The sequence below is a fragment of the Plutella xylostella genome, chromosome 18, assembly GCF_932276165.1.
Source record: "Plutella xylostella chromosome 18, ilPluXylo3.1, whole genome shotgun sequence".
Lineage (NCBI taxonomy): Eukaryota > Metazoa > Arthropoda > Insecta > Lepidoptera > Plutellidae > Plutella > Plutella xylostella.
In genome coordinates, this window is record NC_063998.1 from 6,288,293 (window position 1) to 6,306,651 (window position 18,359).

The following is an 18,359-nucleotide window of genomic DNA, read 5'->3' on the forward strand; positions in this document are numbered from 1 at the left end:
CCTGAAATTTATATAAGCTGCCTAATGTTTATCCCGGATTTCCCACGGGAATAGTTAATGCGAAACTACTGAAGCTCATAATTCATGTGCGAAGGTTTCCCCAACAGAGTGTATAACAGTGGATAATGGATATAATGATCACATTACAACACTACAGTTTTGTAGAATTAGCTCTTACGACGCATTAGTTAAGAACGACATAAGATCCAAAGGGTTATATTTTGTAAATCCACCACTCTATTAAACGTCATGTCCCGCTAAATATGTATAAGTACCACATGTACCTATACGCTCGCGTGAAGGGAAGCAGGTTAGGAAACTTTATCAATTAATTTTCAGGACGCCATACAAATTACTCAAAAACGCTTCGCGTTCGTTGTTGTACAGACGACGAGAAAAACGTCACACAATAATATAGATCTATACAAATAAAAATAAAATATCAAAGTTTTCCTCCGTCAAGGAAATTAACAAAGCGTTAAAAACGTCGACTTACTTAATAATACGAATAGTGACAGCATTTCATTTCCTATATGCCAAGATACCAGCAAGCTAAGTATATAAAATAGCAAAAGAAAGTTCTATTTTTCTTCCCAGCCAGAGACAAGGGCAACATGAACATAATTAAAATTAATATAAGAGCACGGAACTACTTTATCTTATTTTATTATCTACTGAAACTCAATAAATTTTTATTTTAATTTTTCTTTCACTTCAAGGGAATGGTAGGTAATAAAAATATAAAAATGGTTGACTTATCTCACGCCATAACATGCCCCCACATTCATATTGCCTTGACCGAGTTAAGCCCAACCCCTGGTCTACAACTCTACAGTTCACGGCTTGTTATAAACGAATACTGTGTGTTTTTTTATATTCCTATGTCTAACAATGTGACGGATATGTCGGTCAATAACATCAGTAAAAATATGATTTGTAAATTAAGGTAGGCGCGCCACCTTTCGCAACGGACGCATCCCATTCAGTATTCTTTGTATAGAAATTCTCACAGATGCGTCCACTTCATCGGCATTGCCGACGCCGTTTTTTCATATATGTATTTATATGACAATCCGTTTGGTGCGATACGTACGATACCGATGGGTGGACGCTTACCTTTATTCCTTGATCAGGGTATATAGGTACTTATTTGAAAATTGTATGCATACGGTCCTCTCCTCCAATCCTAATCCTAACTAATATTATAAATGCGAAAGTAACTGTGTCTGTCTGTCTGTCTGTCTGTCTGTCTGTTACTCTTTCACGCCAAAACTACGGAACTGATTTGAATGAAATTTGGTATACATATGGTCTAGACCCTGGGAAAGAACATAGGCTACTTTTTATTCCGGAATTCCCACGGGAAAACTTTATAAGGCGATGCGAAGCGCGCGGGAACAGCTAGTTAAATATATAACAACAATCCGTCTACTAATATAATAATAATTCACACCAAATTAATAGATAAGTAGGTATTTTCATTTCTTCGTCAGTTGTGATGTCAAAGGAAACTAATTAAGCCCCCTCAGCGTAGCTAATCATCTTCATGTCACCATGATATAGCTGTCTGGTGTCCATGGAATTTGGGTCACATATAAGTCCACCATATACATGTAGTGTAGTAGTGTAGATGTATATGTGTGTAGTGGTCTTACTTGAATCTTAATATGATGGATGACCAAATATGCTCGAGGTAAATTATTACCATTGTTATGTAAACATGATGTATATATTTAAAATTAATATCATAACACATCTCTAAGGCTGTTATGTCTATTACTTATTTTATTATGTACATAATATCTGTAAAATATTATGTTGGTACCTACTGATTAAATATCAGTTTGTAATATCCTGTTTTTTTTACTTTTTTAGACATAAGGAATTTGTAGAGTAAAATTTATAAAGATAACATATCGGTAAAAATATATATTTTCCTAACTACTTTGTTTTCAGGTTGGTACAATGTACATAACTTAAGTCGGCAATTTAGTACAAAACTTACTAAGTAAATAAAATATTTATAGTCATAATAATGAATCTAGGTAGTGGTCAGAGAATATTATATTAAAAGTATCTTTAAAAACACATCTTGTATATTCGTAAAATTACCTACTAAAATTCAAAAATAAGGATATTATTTCGTCTGGCATATTATACATATAAATACTTACCTTGAAATCACTCTGACCGTAATGCGAACGTTGACCTTGTGAAAATTAAAATTTCCCTGCGGAAAACACACTACTAAAACGTGTAGATACTGAATTTCAGTTCTTATTCCGATGTGTGTAAAGACCTAAATTATAGTAACCAAACCACGAATACCGTGTTTGGAACTACTTTAATTATTTAGTACTGTGCTAGTTTTAATTGTTACCACTCAGCATATTATTTATTTTAATCACGAAAGTTTTAACGATATAATGTTAGTGATATTGTAACAAATACCTACTGGTGCTACTTTCACCTGCTGGTATGATAACCTTACTTAATCTCAAAGATAAAAATTCACTCTAAGTACAGCATTTGAGGAAGTACCAAAATTGGCTTATTAGTAAGTATGTCTGTTCCGTAGCATACGAAGATATCGAATCTCCGAATTTATCAGCACATAAACTAAATAGCATAAAGACAATAACCGCGGCATCTGAAACTTCAAGATGGCGGCGGGAAAACCGCGCGTAATTAATAACCCACATCACATGTAGACGGCCCAGAGAAAAGTGTCCCCGCGCCACAATAGCGCGACCCCAGCGCCCCCACTTCACCGCTCTTTGTTCCTAACTCGCATTCTTCTAAGAGCCGTTATTATTTCCAGCCCTTTGTCTCCCCGTGAGATATGTGGAGTGGATCACTCTTATCTACCTAGAGACTGCTAGTCGCTAGCGGACACGGCTGTTAATAAACCAATTAGCTAAAACGTCAGAAATGCTAGCTGCTCTGGGTTGTCGAAATACGAGTACGCTGATTGGTGCAGGGTAGGTTATGATCAAATTGTGCATATGTGATTAACTCGAGTCTACGATCACGGATCATATTTAGAATCCGGGGGTAAAGAAATCTGGACCATTTCAGGTAGTATTGTCACTCTGAGAGGTATCTTACCCCATACTGTTGCACACAATGTGGTTAATTTAATTCATCCTCTTATAGGAACCAAAATAGAAATATTATAATATAATAATATATATATATAAAGATGTTGTGTGTTCAAGTGACTGAATTTACTGAAGTGGTTTCGTTTTTTAGGGTGAGCTGTTATCGTAAATACTCGTAAAAGCAGATGGTGTCTGTCTTTTCTTAAACATTTTAAGGTAGGTTGTAAAATAAATGCTCCTCGGTGATGCTAACGTAATGGAATTAGGCGACACAACGAGTTCATTCATTTCTATACTTAACCAACTTAACTGAACATGGATAGATATACAGGGTGTTGCAAAATTGGTATACTAAGCCGAAACCTACATGTGCAGCATGTTATATCTAAGCCCGAAACTGAAATCAGAATTTGGAAATTCGCGAAAAAAAAAATCGTTTTCCATAGAAACTTTGTTGGTCACGTGACTTTTACTATGCAAAAAAAATTTTTTTTTTGGCGAATTTCCAAATTCTGATTTCAGTTTCGGGCTTAGATATAACATGCTGCACATGTAGGTTTCGGCTTAGTATACTCTTTTTGCAACACCCTGTATAGGTACATACGGTGTAGCAAAAGTGGTATCATTACAGGGGGATATTTTGAATAATGTTAGTTCTACGAAGTAGTATTTTTTTATATTAGGTACTTATCAAATTATTTAAACGGGATTACTGGATAGTCTACAGTCATTAACATTATACCTATGTATCGTGCTTGCTTATTATACACTTTAGTTCGCCATATTACTAATATTACATACATTATAGTAGAACAGAGTAGTTTACTGAAATAGTCTCGACCGTGTAAGTGGGTGCTGCGTAGTTGCTTACTACATATATACTAACCCCGAGATTTCCCATCAGGGGCAACCCGCCACTTGACAAAGGATAGCAATTGAAAAGCTGATAGTACCTTTCAGAAGTAGCTTCAATTTCGCACCATTTTAAAATACCTTCTGTATTTCGCTGAAACCTTGGCAATATCTCTACAAGTAGGTACGTTTACAGTACTAGCTGTTCCCGCGAGCTTCGCTTCGCCTTAAAAAGTTTTCCCGTGGGAATTCCGGGATAAAAAGTAGCCTATGTTCTTTCTCAGGGTCTAGCCCTTATGTGTACCAAATTTCATTCAAATCCGTTCTGTAGTTTTGGCGTGAACGAGTAACAGACAGACAGACGGACAGACAGACAGACACAGTTACTTTTGCATTTATAATATTAGTTAGGATTAGGATTCACTCAAGTTGATATCATTAAATTGTTATTGATTATGTTTTTAATATTAAATAGAGTAGCTTGAGTTATAGAAGCGTTTTAAGGGGAAGAAAAACTAGTGAGAAATTGCTAGTTGGGTAGTGTATTTAAGTTAAACTAAATAAAAAGTCTTGAAGCGAAAGTAAGTGAAGAAGAATAGCCGTCGACCACCGTTTAAAGGCAGTATTACTCTTGTCAATTGCAGTCTATAATGTTTTATTGCGGTCTGTAAGAACCTTTTCCACTTTACAACAAAGAATATAAAATTAAGGTTCAGTATTTTTAACTTTAAATAAAATTTTGAAGTGAAAGTTACATAAGAAAGAGCTAGAAAATGTTTACAAAATACCACATATTACCACAGACATTACGACCAAAACAAAGCGTAATATTCAGTTGCATTGGATGAAAACAAACGATTTATTTGTACAGAAATACATGTACAGTCTACATACACACATTAGGTATAAACTAAACCGTCACGAGAGCCAATTCTCGTATCATATAACTATTCTGATACGATGATAAGGTACAAATTTTCATGAACATTTACACTGTCGCTGGCGGGTTAGGCAAATGTAATAAATGTTATAGTAAGTATAATAAGATTTGACATATTAAAGCACCTTCTTGTGTAAGAATAGGTAAACTTTTTGAATTTAGCTATACGGTATCGATAGTTTCACAAACTACAATTCCCAATAATAATTATGGAAACCCGGACAGCACTATGATTGGCTCGTTAGTGGTGAAGTTCCTACAGGAGTTGGTCAGTTATTGAATTACTAACTGTTAGTTGTTCAGGATTAATTTATAAGATACGAGATAAAAGTGACAAAACACTGGCTATACAAAAATGATTTGCTAACTACTGCTAGCCACAGACTTCATTTTATGAAATAGGTTACAGTTTGGGTAATACTACAGAGTACTCGCACCTACGTTCGATGTCTTGTAATTTTTTTTCAATAATAATTTAGATATTTTAAAACAAATTTCCATATTTTTTCAGTTCCTGAATACCAATGTGACCAATACGTACAGGACACAGGTGAGGTAAAATTTATTGAGCACACGCGTGGCGGGCGGGTGCGGCGACGGGCGCCATGTTTGTTATTGTGAGAGTAGCTAATAGAGGTGCGTTCCAAACACACATTGTAGCTGTTCCGAACCTTCTGTTGTTCCTCCAGGCAACTGCTGTGGAGCAACTTTGTAATTATTGGCAACGTTTGTTTGTTCAGCTGCTGCAGCAGGTACAAAGCTCTGGAAGCTAGAATATACAATAATATTTAACGGTGAGTTTATATGCTGGGCCACTCTAGGCCAATTATAGTTTATACGTACCGAGTCGCGCCCCTCATTAATCGCGATATATTTATTTGCAAATTCTAGCATTTTGGAAAACGTTCTCATGTTTTTTGGGAAAGATAATAAGTTCCATAGTATAGGCTCGGCGCGGCATGGCCAGCATGTAGATGGCCTACAAGATGTTTTATAGACTGCGGCTTAGATTTATTATACTACTTAGCTGTAATTAAGGGTGGCTGAGCCAGCGGAATAAAGTAAGCTGCAATTATGCTGGAGCTTATCTGCTGAATTCTTGCCAAATGTAAGCCGAGATAGATCTGTAGAAAATGAGTTAAGTATCATAACTTTATCATGTGTACAATGTACCTACATTGTGGCAATATTTTTTTAACAACACGAGACGAGACGCAATAACCTGTAACATAAATATCAAATAAGTAATAAAAAGTAAGCACTCGCTCGGGCGACGAAACAGTAGATAATTGAAATTTAAATGAGTCCCAGTATCTGAATGTGCCAGTAATGAGATTGCCTTCACCCGAAAATTAACTGGCGCTGTAGCCATTTTCATTTTAAATGTCAAATTGTCCGCATATTTCGCCACTTTATCACTTTGTAGCCAAGTTAATTTGCTACAGCTACAGCGTTCAATAAATCATAAACATTGATAAATCTATTTGGCTTTTATTTAACGTCAGAAAGATGAGACATTTTTTCTTTTGAGACAAGCGCGGAATCCTCTTATGTCATGATTACACTCATGCCGGAATTGCGTCCACATGGCCGCGCCCGGGAAATGTGGAGAAAACTCCCTACGAGGAAACCCACCAGAATGGAACAGCTCTACAAGTGCCATTAACAATAAAATATAAGGCCCCAGACACTTTCTCTCGTAGATTTTATTGATATGCAAATGTGACGATTTTCAAGTATTTCAACGCACCCTCATCAAACTACACTTGAGGATTTGTACATTATGAAATGAACTTTATTGTAGCGTGATCAAGGCTGAGAGTCGTGAGCGTGCCTGTGGTGTGAAATAGGTTTTCCTACTTACGATTCTTAAAGCGACCCCGGGAGGCTCAGTGAGTGCGCGAGCGGCCAGCTGGGGACGTACTGGCGGAAACATTCTAATTGCCTATGTTAGGTAACGCTTATTGCCATGAATAACTAAGCAGGAACCCTTCCATTTTATAGCTTCCCAGATATAAACATGCCCCGTTACTTTAAATACAATTTAACAAAGATATATCACAGAATTCCCAGCAAATGGTATTCAGAAACACTAATTAAAATCACCGAAATTCTCTTCAATTTAGCTTTAAAATCCTAAAAATGATCTCGTTTAAATACTCTCGGCGGACTGCCTCAATGGATTAAGCAGACCGAAGTAAAATTAGTCTGGTGTATTTAGCGCTGCAGCGCTGAAAGTAAATAAACAGAATAACTGGATGGAAGCGCTTAATCCGCTGACTGGCTAATAATACGCCACTGACCCGCTGCCGCTGTGTGACGAGAGCAGATTACAGCTGGAGAGAAACCTAGTCTTCCCTAATAAAATATACAGAAATTATATCTACTTCTAATGTGAGTACTTTACTCACAGGCAAGTGCATATATTCGAATATATAATATAAAACATAGTTCACACAGGCTTTCAAATTGTATAACACGATGCAGCTTTTTTGGAAACTAGCAATGGATTGCTTCTTTTGAAACATATTTTAAACTCAGATATGAATATAAAACTGGCAACATTTTTGAAAGCCTAAATAAAAGTGTCATTCTTGTTTGAGTAACCCGCGGCAGCTAGCACAAGGCCGAGACCGGACAAATAGACGGACTTTTCCACCAACACATTTCCACTCATAGTCGCTTTCTTCTAAAAAGCTGTTTTAAAGCGATGCTGACTTTGCGTTTTGCTCCAAAAGGCTGACTTCGCTACCTCGAATAGGCCGTGAGAGCAATATAATAAACATTTGAAGAATTCTTTGCAGCTGTCGTCTTTTGAAAGTGCTGAAATGTGCTTCAATAGCTTCAGAGTATGTACACACAGAGTGTTTGTTATTTAGATAAGCCTGATTTTAGGATATTCTTCAATGCTTTGTGATAGCACAGTAAAATAAAATGTCATCTTTTATATTACATTATAACTGAAGGTTTTTTAAATTATTGTTTACTTTTGCATGTAGCTACTCATATACTATATATTAGATAAATAAATATGTGTTTAAAAAAGTTAAGCTATAGAATAAGATGGTGGCACTGGCACTACACAATACTTAGGTTATATCGAGGGATTTAAGTTATAAAAGAGTGTGTGAAAGCGACGTAACAAGCCTTGTAGTTGCACAATAGAGGTGTAAATAGTTTTCACTCGCCATTTTACGGTTAAAACTTCGTTACAGCGGCCGAGCTACTGCGCCGCAAACTAACTTAGTTGTCTCCTTCATGTGTGTGGAAAACAAACAACTATCTACAAAGGTATATTGTTTTAAAATATGTTCAGATGTAATGAAATTAGATTACAAAAGTAATTAAGTATAATTCTCGATCTCGATAAGATTGGATATAAAAATATAGTTATATAACATTCACATGTCTGCGTGTAGCGGGCTCTGTAATACTGGAATTAAAGGAAGAGTTTAAATGTTTTTTTTTTCTGATAGATATAATGACCGTGTTTTCCGACATAAAATGTAGATTTTGCGGGGTAAGTACATATTTCCAGCCTCATACAGAACGATCTGCGATCGCTTCATCTAACTATTGCTGAAACCATTCTTTAACACCGAGTACACTATAATATTTTACACCCTCTCTTCTTACTAGCATTTCGAATAGGAAATCTTTAAAAGTATTTTTATTCGTATTTCTTTCAAGTTTAACATAGAGTTTCGTCAACTGGCATGAAAGCGTGAAGCCGTAAAAATGAAATGCGTCATGAAAATTGAAAAAGTCCAAACAAGAACTCCTATAGGTTGTTGTAACTTGTAACTTACCGATAGCAGTTTTGTTGTGTGTAAAGAGTTATTTATGTTGCATTGCTGGGTTTCGCTTACCTGAAATAAGGACAGAAAATATTAGTTTTTAACTTTCTGTAACTGTCGTGGTACCTACTCAAGTCTGGTGCTTTTTAGAATAATATTTTCCGCCACAATGTAATGAAACGAATGACTACTTACTATTTTGAATTTCCTAGCTAATTCAAAAGCTATTTTCGTAAAAGGAATTTTTATCTCGTTCGGCCTTCCAAATACCTCAAGGGAAATAGGGATTATCGGAATTAAAAGAGATTTAAGGTGATCTTCCACAAAATTACTAAGCTTTGTAACTTAGAAACCGGTCTTTAAATGAATTTATCTTAGACCGGAATCCTTGGTAGACTTTCAAACGATTCTTGGTGATAAATCTGATATCTTAGTTTAGAGTCTGCGGTTACTTGATCTTAGTGAAAACGCAATTTATTATAAAATTTAGTAAAATAAATGGTCTCAATATACTTAAATAATATAATAATGTATTTAATCCACCACACTTAGGTAGTTAAACACCACAGTACGGACCAGATCAGATCATAATACCAAATGAGCGTTCGTCATTTAAGATGCTTTTAGTAACTGACCTTCCACAATCCGCAGACTCTATTATGCTAAAACACGCACGTCTTCTAACTGCGCAGATATCCATCGTAATTGTTAGGTAAACCCTATTACAGTTTCTTTTGTTTTTACACAGATAGTTATCAACATTTTCGGTTCCGTAGTATATAGGTAGGTACATCGAACGTGTTTATTGCCTACGGGACACTATTAAGCCTCCCCTGGCCCTGTAGCACGGGACGCTATTATGACGTGACAAGAGTTCTCCGTCGCGCTCGCTCTTGAGCCTGCACGATGTGAGTGAGCGCGATGCAAAACTCTTGTCACGTCTTAAATGCGCCCCGTACTAGCCCTTCTGAATGCGGTAGTTCACATGTTAGGCGTACATATCAATCACATCCTATCTTTTTTTTTATCACCTGATGGAAAAATAGAGGTTACACGTTTGAGGTGTGTAACCCTGATTTTCTGTGGTATCAAAGCTCAGAACGGTTTGAAGTGATTATAATGCTGTATTTATCGTTTGAAATTTGATTTGTTCGAACGTATTCCACATATAATCTAATTATCGACTCGATTTTTTTTTGTAATGCACCTACATTAATATCGCTGGCTGCAATAACTGCAAGTCAATGAACAGCCGTGTGATTCCCGATCCATTTCTCATACCTCACTGCGTCCTCACAACAAATTAAGTGGATCCCATTTGTCATTATTCCACGGGCGCACCCTTCAAGTGTTACAATTAGTAATCAGAAGGCGCTATTGAGGTTCTAATGAGCCAGCCACTGCAGACAGAGAGGAATACCAATCTAGATGTTCCCCGCCTCATTATCATACAGATTGACTGGATTGAGGCCGACAATAAAAGACCTATTTTGATATCGATTTCATCCAGTAATAAAACCTCACATGGTTTTTGGATACCGTTATTGAGGGCTTAGATGCTTAGATGAAAATGTGAAGTCTAGGCATATCTATATTATAAATAGAAGATATTGTTTCATCATATCTGGATAAATGTGTCTGGATAGTTAATAAACCTAATGTCACTCTCTGAAATTATGTGTTAAACGCTAACAGCAGTATTATAATTTAAAATCTAGTTTTTTAAATTACAGAACAGGTGATAGGCAGGTAACTATACCTATCTGTAACTATCACCACTGTGTTCTAGAGTTATTAGTTAATAGGTATTAAAATTAACACTCACCTCACATTCCTTGCCCTTTCTAACAATATCAGTCTTATTCGCTCTCACTTGATCTATCCCCATGGTCACATCCATCATAGTGCTCTCGTTCACTAACCTCTCCTTACTGTTTTTTCTAGAGTCAATTACGATATCTGGCTCCACACTGCTCCAATTACTAGAGTTTTCATTAGAACAATTTTCCTTCCCCGATTTCCGATCCTCGTCCGAACGTGATTTGTCATCCGAACTTTTCATTTTGAAACACGATATCGATTTTTTCTCCTCCTTAGCTTCGTTACGGCGGAGTCGTGAATTATCATGTTCTAGTTGGGGATCGTCATTCTTGTGTTTTTTCTTTTCGTCTGATTTGAGGCGTTTCTTTTTCCCCTTCCATTTAGAGTCCTTTGGCTTGTTGGCGTCCTCTCCCGACCCGAGACTGTCCGAGCAGACGGGGTTAACGAGTATTTTCGTGGATTTGGCCGTTCTCTCTATTTTCCTGAGATTCAACAGGCTGCCGGATGTGTTCAGCGAGGGCGAGGAGGTCAGCGACGGGGAACTGTCCTTCGTGTCTTCAATACTGAATCTACGGGATTTGTGTAGTAGAGTGATGTTCTTCATAGCATCGGGGTCGGCCGGGTGCCGCCTGGTGCCCAGCGGACCCATGGCTATCGGGGGACCTCCTTTAAGAAGTAGCGCTGTCTCCGTTGGCTGACACACACAAACTAACATTTTACAAAAGTCATATACCACTAATATCACTCACATGCTTTTGATGTTTTGATATGTTTCAATTACGTAGAATCTGTTGGGGAATAATTGAAATTGCTGTAAAACTTTGCGCTGTTTTGCCGCGAACTATTTTATCGCTCAGCTACTGCCGATCTGGATAATCCGGATGCCGTTTACGTGCTATTAAATACCTGTCGGATTAATTGAATATTCGAATAGCTGTTAGTAGAATTAGACAGGTTGTGTAATAGGATTAGCAATATTGCTCGACAAACAGTAATCTCTATAAAACTACGTTTAATTTTGCTCAAACAAAATGCGGTTAAAAAGCATGACAAAATTAAGGAACGTGGTATCAGATTGATTAAATAAAATAAATATAGGTATTTAACTCAAGACAGAAAATGTATTGTTCCCAAATTCAGAACGTTGACGACCTAATTACAATCTGCTTTTCACCTAAATACCTTCAAGATAAAAAGAGGCGGAATTTTCGTAAACCAAGTTATTAATCAACGTCGGTGCTGTTTTGTTTTTTGCGTCCACAAGTGGCGTGAGTTAAGTGAAAAAACGAAGATAAACAAAATTATTCCTGAAACACGTCTTTAGTGTTTGCTTAAGCGAGATAAGAGTGAAATGGCAATAAAAAATGTTATCATAACGTTACGGCGTTTTCAATACGCTGTTGAGAGTGAAAAAAGACTCACTCGCATTTTTTTCCATTCTATGATATACATGTATTTTTACCGTGATTTGTCTTGAATAAAAACGAGACTTTAAAATAATTTCGTATTTAGGATGGAGCAGACAATTAAAACCGAACATTGAAACAACGACACAAAAGGGAATAGAAGATTCTATTGAAGCTGGCCGTGTAGAAGAAACGTTATAAATTAAATAACAACCTTTTTAATTCCTCAACTGATCTTTTGTATCATCGTGGGATTACCTATCTTCTTCATAATAAGTACCTACATTCAATTCACTTAAGTACTGTAATTTTTTGATTGCATTAGGTTAATATATCTTGAAACTAATAATTATGGTTCTTTATTTGTTAGAATAAGCAGTTATACAGATGGATTTTTATTTATACACTAGAAACAAAGATTTCACTATTAGGTACCTTACTTAGAAAAGGTATACCTACATACACATAGATAAGTGGTACTCCAGAAGTGGAGTCGACTGTAGTAGGTGAATAGGTATATAAAGATACAGCACATGTGACGTCACACCCGCCGGAAATGTCGGAAGTAAGAGCGCGCGGAAGTGAGAATGCCACTTTTAATGGAGTTTCCTCGTTTGACACAGTGATTAGACCCGATTAAATATAATAACTTAATTTAATAATAACTCATGGTAAACTTTTGTAATTAAATAAATAAATAAATATAAATCATTGGTGCTTGACAGTACGATACTATAGCTACTTTTCATTATTTTACTAATAGGTTGATAAGAGCTCGGACTAGGCTACAGTTATAACAGCATTGACTTACTATAATAAATCTCTAATAGATTAAAGATGTTGCGCTGAATGGATTTATTTAATTTTATAATGATATATTCCGATCAGTTTACTGAAGAGCTTGTCTTTAAAACACGTAGTAGGTAGGTACCTATTTTATGATGAATCATAGTGGTCCGTCGTTTGCCAATTTTGAAGTACTCACAAACTAATAGGGAGTGATAGGAGGCTGATAATGAAATTTCCTAATTTCCGAGTCCGTGAAATTACAGCTGACAAAGTATTTTCACATGAAATTAATTAAATTGTTCTTGTTGGGTGCCGGCCTAGTTCAGTGGGGCTCGCTACAAACTTTCTACTGCTGAAAGTGCTGAAATAGTTGACATCGTCAGTGTCAACTCACCGAAATAATTCGCCAGCAGATATACGGTGAAAGTTTCACCACTTTTTAAATATTGAGATTCTCTAAAGTTTTGAAAATGCTAATTGTGATGTATGATGATGATGATGATGATAATATTTTGTAAACCCGGGGTAATTTAGGGTTTTGAAAAGTTTCATAGCAAGTGTAACGCTAAGTCATCATAAAATCTACTCATATAAATGCTAGTTATTTGGTGTAACTACTATACTTTACACTTTACCAATCTACATAAGTAAAAGTCAGTTTGAAAGTCACTGAGCGCTCCTTTGTTGCTATCAAAAAACTTTTTATTCATTAATTAAACCTCCTTTTCGGCACAAAAGATTTACTTAAGAATTCGACTCAGTTAGGAGGGAAAGCCCTTTTAAAACGACATTATTATTACAATCAACGCGCCGACGGAAAATTAAGAAAAAAATGTTCATACAATAGACGTTGAAATTAGTCCTACATCTGCGAAAACAGAATTTCCATTATCACATCAATCTTGAAGAAATTTAGTTAGGTAACTTCGAGTTTAATTGAAACAGAATAAGGGGAAAGAGGGAGAATGTTTTGGAATGGCCGTTTTGTATTTTTTAAACACGGATTGCTGCGCAAATTTATTCATCAGTGATGAGGGAGCAGAGAAATCGGCACACTAAGCGTCCCATCGCGAATCCAATTTCATAAGAACATGAATTATGTATAGAAACGAGACTGCGGTGTAAGCCGTGGACGTGGTGAACTTGTGATGTCGCTGGAGAAGGAATCACAACGCATGAAAGTATGTGGTAATGCGTGAGGGGCGCGCGACTAAGGATTATAATACTTGTCTAGTACGGATTAAAGTACTTAAGAGGGAAAAGGCAATTTACAACGAATGTACATTGCGGTGTATACTTTATTTGTTCGCGTAAAAATTCACGATCTATAAGAACCGCTATAACGCAATACATCTTGCTTGTTGGAAATATGGAAGCTTGGTAAATCTAGATTTACCTAATTCAACCAAAGGGATTTTAACATAGCTAAAATCTCAAATATATGTACAGTATGTAAACATATAAAAACTCATTTATAATTACTTTACAAAATTTTACGTGGTTTGCGTACCCGTTTCATTTATGTAGATTTTACAGTGAGTTTGGAAAGCAGACTTTTGTTTAACTGTTCACTGCTTTTAAAACATTTACTCTGTTCAAAAAATCTGGCTTAGAATCCGCGCTGTGGAGAAAAGTGAACATTTTTAAATGTGAGTTAACGGCGGAACAAAGCCTTTTTGGGGTTATTGAGTTATATACTATCCTCTTTGTATGCAACTCTGCTTGTTGATATACTGCTATATCGTTTTCATTTTAAATAGCGTATGAATTTATAAATCGCTAGGAATTTTATACAATTCTCTATAGTAATTTTATGAATATTAAATTTGGTGTTTATTTAAGAGGCCGTATATACCGCAGTGAACGATTGTGGGCTCATAAGAATCATGTTATTATATTGATATAACTACACATTATTGTAACTAGTAGGTACTAGATAACTCTAATTTTAAAAAAATACCTTCCCGGGCCGGGAATCAAACCAAGATAACTACTACAACTACTTAATATTACCGTTCCCCTTCGCCAGGCGCAATATTGGTGTCCACTACGCTAGTAATATATATGTCAATGGTGTCCACAAATCAATGTGTCCAAAAGTGAACTACATCGACAAGTTATGGCAACTCGCCACTAGTTGCTAGTTCTAATGGGTAACACCATTAAACTGCGACCTTCCCTAATGAAGAACCATTGACCCTTCCTGCTTCAATTAAACAATTATGTAGAGTGGACCCTTCAATACATAGAATGTGTCTCTGTTGATTATGTAAGCAAGTGTTAGTACCTATGTATAAGCACTAAAAAAACTACCTACTTTATATAAAAATATGATAGCTTTGTGAGTGCATCGTTATGTATTCAGTATAATGATATCTTTAATATATTTTATATACAATTAACTATACAAGAATTATTACCTCTACAACGCCACTTTCTAAGTGCGTAGCATAATTTAAATCTGTGCTAAACTACCTTACACTACATCTACCTATTATTATCGTACACAGAAATAGAAAATATCTATCCAATCTACCTATCCTAACGTGCGCTAACGCACTTTGACATAAGTACCTCACTCAAATATCTACCTCAGCAATGTAGGACACATCTAACACGCTTCATAATACTTACATATCTAAGGTACCTATGTCGTAGGTACTCTTACTGTTCCCAAAGGTGACCCTAACATACTTTCTACCCTTTAAAATTGAATAAAGTTTAATAATAATCCAATTGAGTTAATCGCAGGCATTGGCGATGACGGATGGCCGGGGAGGCTCTTAAAAACCCGGGCATGCCAAAAATTCAATTAACCGTCGATAATGCGAGCTGTAATCATTCAAATCCAATGAAGCGATGGCCACCTCTATTTAAGGTCAGGGGGTTTCTAATCCTACTATAGATACATATAGGTATAGTATACAATGGTAATATTATACATAATATTGCTAGCTGTTTCGGCAAGTTTCGCTATGCCTTCAGAATCTTCTACTATACCTATGGATTTTTGATCTTGATCACTTGCTTTGGGGCTTTCGAAGTGATCCTTCCACCTCATCTTATGGTGACTGAATAATCTAATCCTGTTAGTAATAAATTATATGTGAGGCAAAATATATAATACATATTCTAGATATTATAATATTTCAGAGAAAGGGAATGAAGTTTTAAATTGTTATAGCACCCAAATCAATTTCGGGCAGCTTAAGCTCCTTTTATCGAGTTAGTGAGAATTCAGCTGAAAGATATCGGTTTAAGATAATAGATTTTCCTCTCGATTGAGACTTATGCAAGCCAATTCTCTGTTTCATTAGTTATGTTTCTGTATGCTTTTATATTTAAAAAACTTAAACTTTATGAGAAGGTAATAGAGACTTTAATGAATCCAATCTTTATAAATTACTTAATCTTTCTTATAAAGTGTGTGCCCCGTGTCACGAGTCTTTCTTAGCTTTATCCCCATTTGCCACACATACTTGTTCTACGTTAGTGGGTAGGGCGAGAAAAACGCCAACACCCTAATTTAGTAGAAAATTAGATTTCCCCCACACCCTGCTATCGGCAAAAGCGGATCAAGATGTATACCTATTTGTTCTGAATAACTTTGACCTTGTCTCATGAAACGGAGAAAGGTCATGACCAAGATATTCACATCTATTCTTTACCTTTTTCGATACAATATGGACTATCGAAAAAAACAATTGAAAAACAATCACAGAAAGTAAATACGTACGTGATATGATAACCGAATTTATTACAATCCAATAACTATGACAGGGTTGATGTATTTTGTACATAATACAAACACATCCGCGCAGGCTTTTCGTATGAAAATACTCGCACGCAATACCTAGCCCTTATCCTACTTAATAATCTAAAGCACTAACTTGCTTGGTAGACATTTTTGCTAGCAAACTCTGTGCAAAAGTTCACTCGCAAGATATTTTCATCTGAATTTTTCTTTTTGAGGCACAGTAAAGTTCAAGTAAGTGACTCGTTGTAGGGACCTTAAAGAAAACGCTTTATCAAAGACCCTTATTGAAAATTTAAGTTCATAGTGCCCATTTCTTGATTACATAAGTGCAAACCGACCTGTGTCTTTCAGAGTTCGTCTTTTCTACGTAGTGGATTAAATTCGAGGCTTATCCCCTGATGTTTAAGGCTATATTCGCCTGGTATGGTATGAGAGATAAGTTTTTGTATTAAAGGATTCCTTTAACAGGAGGGCAAGGCAAAGTTTCTTTGTGTCAGAGTCTCTGAATTACTTTGTCAAAGTTTCTCTTGTTATTTTTGATTGTTATAGCCATTATACATACAGTAGTGAGAGCAGTTGAGGCTGCAAAATTGGCATAAAAAGTATTTTTTTCATGTTAGTTAAGTTATAGTTGTTCAAAAAGTAACACTACCATGTCCACCTATAACCTAACGCAAGCATAAAATGTTTCTTTAAATCTCAACCGTAATAATTCGCAACAACTCGACTAACACTTTCTTCGTTTCCCCAAGTGTATGAAGATATAGTACGATTGTCCGGACTCACACCTGACCCACGTATAAATCCGATTCGCCCGATACGGGATTCAGCCGTTAATGCTGCTGCCTTAATCCTAGATTATAATGTGTGGTGTCGCCACTGTCTACGCGGGAAAGGTTTGCAGATCACCTGCAGTGATTTTAATAATAAGAATAAAATAATTTATAAATTGTTCACTCAACATAATTATAATTCTCGGGGCAATGCACTCGTAAATTCATTAATTTTATACACTTTACAATCTTTTAAAATAAGTATAAATATAATTATTACGATAGAGAAATATGATCATAAATCGCTGTATAAGATCAAAACGATAGCGAGATACGTTACAAATCGGTGTACGAAACCAAACAGTAATAAAACAATTAGATTATTCGTGAATACGAGCTTTTATTTTTGACCAGCGTCAAATAATATTGGCCCAATTGTACCTGTTGGACGCAAGCGATAGGGTCACGTGATTTATCTCTCCCTTTATGAGCCACGTTGGTTCCGCGGACGTATAAATTAGTATTTACGATGGTGTCGCCACTTTGTTTAAATAAACCCGTGCGAGCTCCTGAATATTTAACTTATTCAATACAAATATTTTCCCCGCTTGCTGTTTTGGAAATTAAAGCTTGTGTTGATTTTCGCAATTTTGGTGGTTGGTGATTATTCACATTATTCAGTCAACAAAGCCATTTTATTTTTAATTTGTTTCCTGGTTAATAACGCAAAAATTTTATTTGATATGTTGATATCATTATTATTATTATTATTAAATTCTTTATTGCACAAATTAAATTGGTACAAAGGCGAACTTAATGCTAGCAGCATTTTCTACCAGTTAACCTTTGGTGATGTTGAAAAAGTGATTGGTAGTGCTTATGGCTATATCATATATGTTGATATCATTATGTAATATTCATGGTCCTGGTTATCTATTTTAGCCATTCGAGATTCGTTTCAAACTTCGGAGAAATGAATTCAGTCAAGCCTTTGATAAACAATAAACGAATAAGATAGAGTATCACATACAAAAATTAAAGTTATTTACCGTACGCATGAATATGTTACTTCTACAGCTTGTTTACTTTGTTTGCTGTCTAAACTCTCTAACTAAAAATACCA

The 18,359-nt window shown here is 35.8% G+C and overlaps 1 protein-coding gene across 12 annotated transcripts in view; it reads right to left on the reverse strand.

The window, feature by feature from the left end:
- The window catches only part of LOC105382610 (apoptosis-stimulating of p53 protein 1), a 199,272-nt gene that overhangs the window by 45,901 nt on the left and 135,012 nt on the right, over positions 1–18,359 (reverse strand). For 5 of the 12 annotated variants that reach the window (XM_048627253.1, XM_048627252.1, XM_048627251.1 and 2 more), the window contains exon 2: positions 10,516–11,299. The exons of 5 other annotated variants lie outside the window; for them this stretch is intronic. In XM_048627253.1, the coding sequence (XP_048483210.1) occupies positions 10,516–11,226 (711 nt within the window). In that variant the 5' untranslated portion in view covers positions 11,227–11,299. Of the gene's footprint in view, positions 1–8,702; positions 8,763–10,515; positions 11,300–18,359 lie in introns of all 12 variants that reach the window. 2 more of the 12 variants (XM_048627258.1, XM_048627261.1) reach the window with 1 other exon arrangement.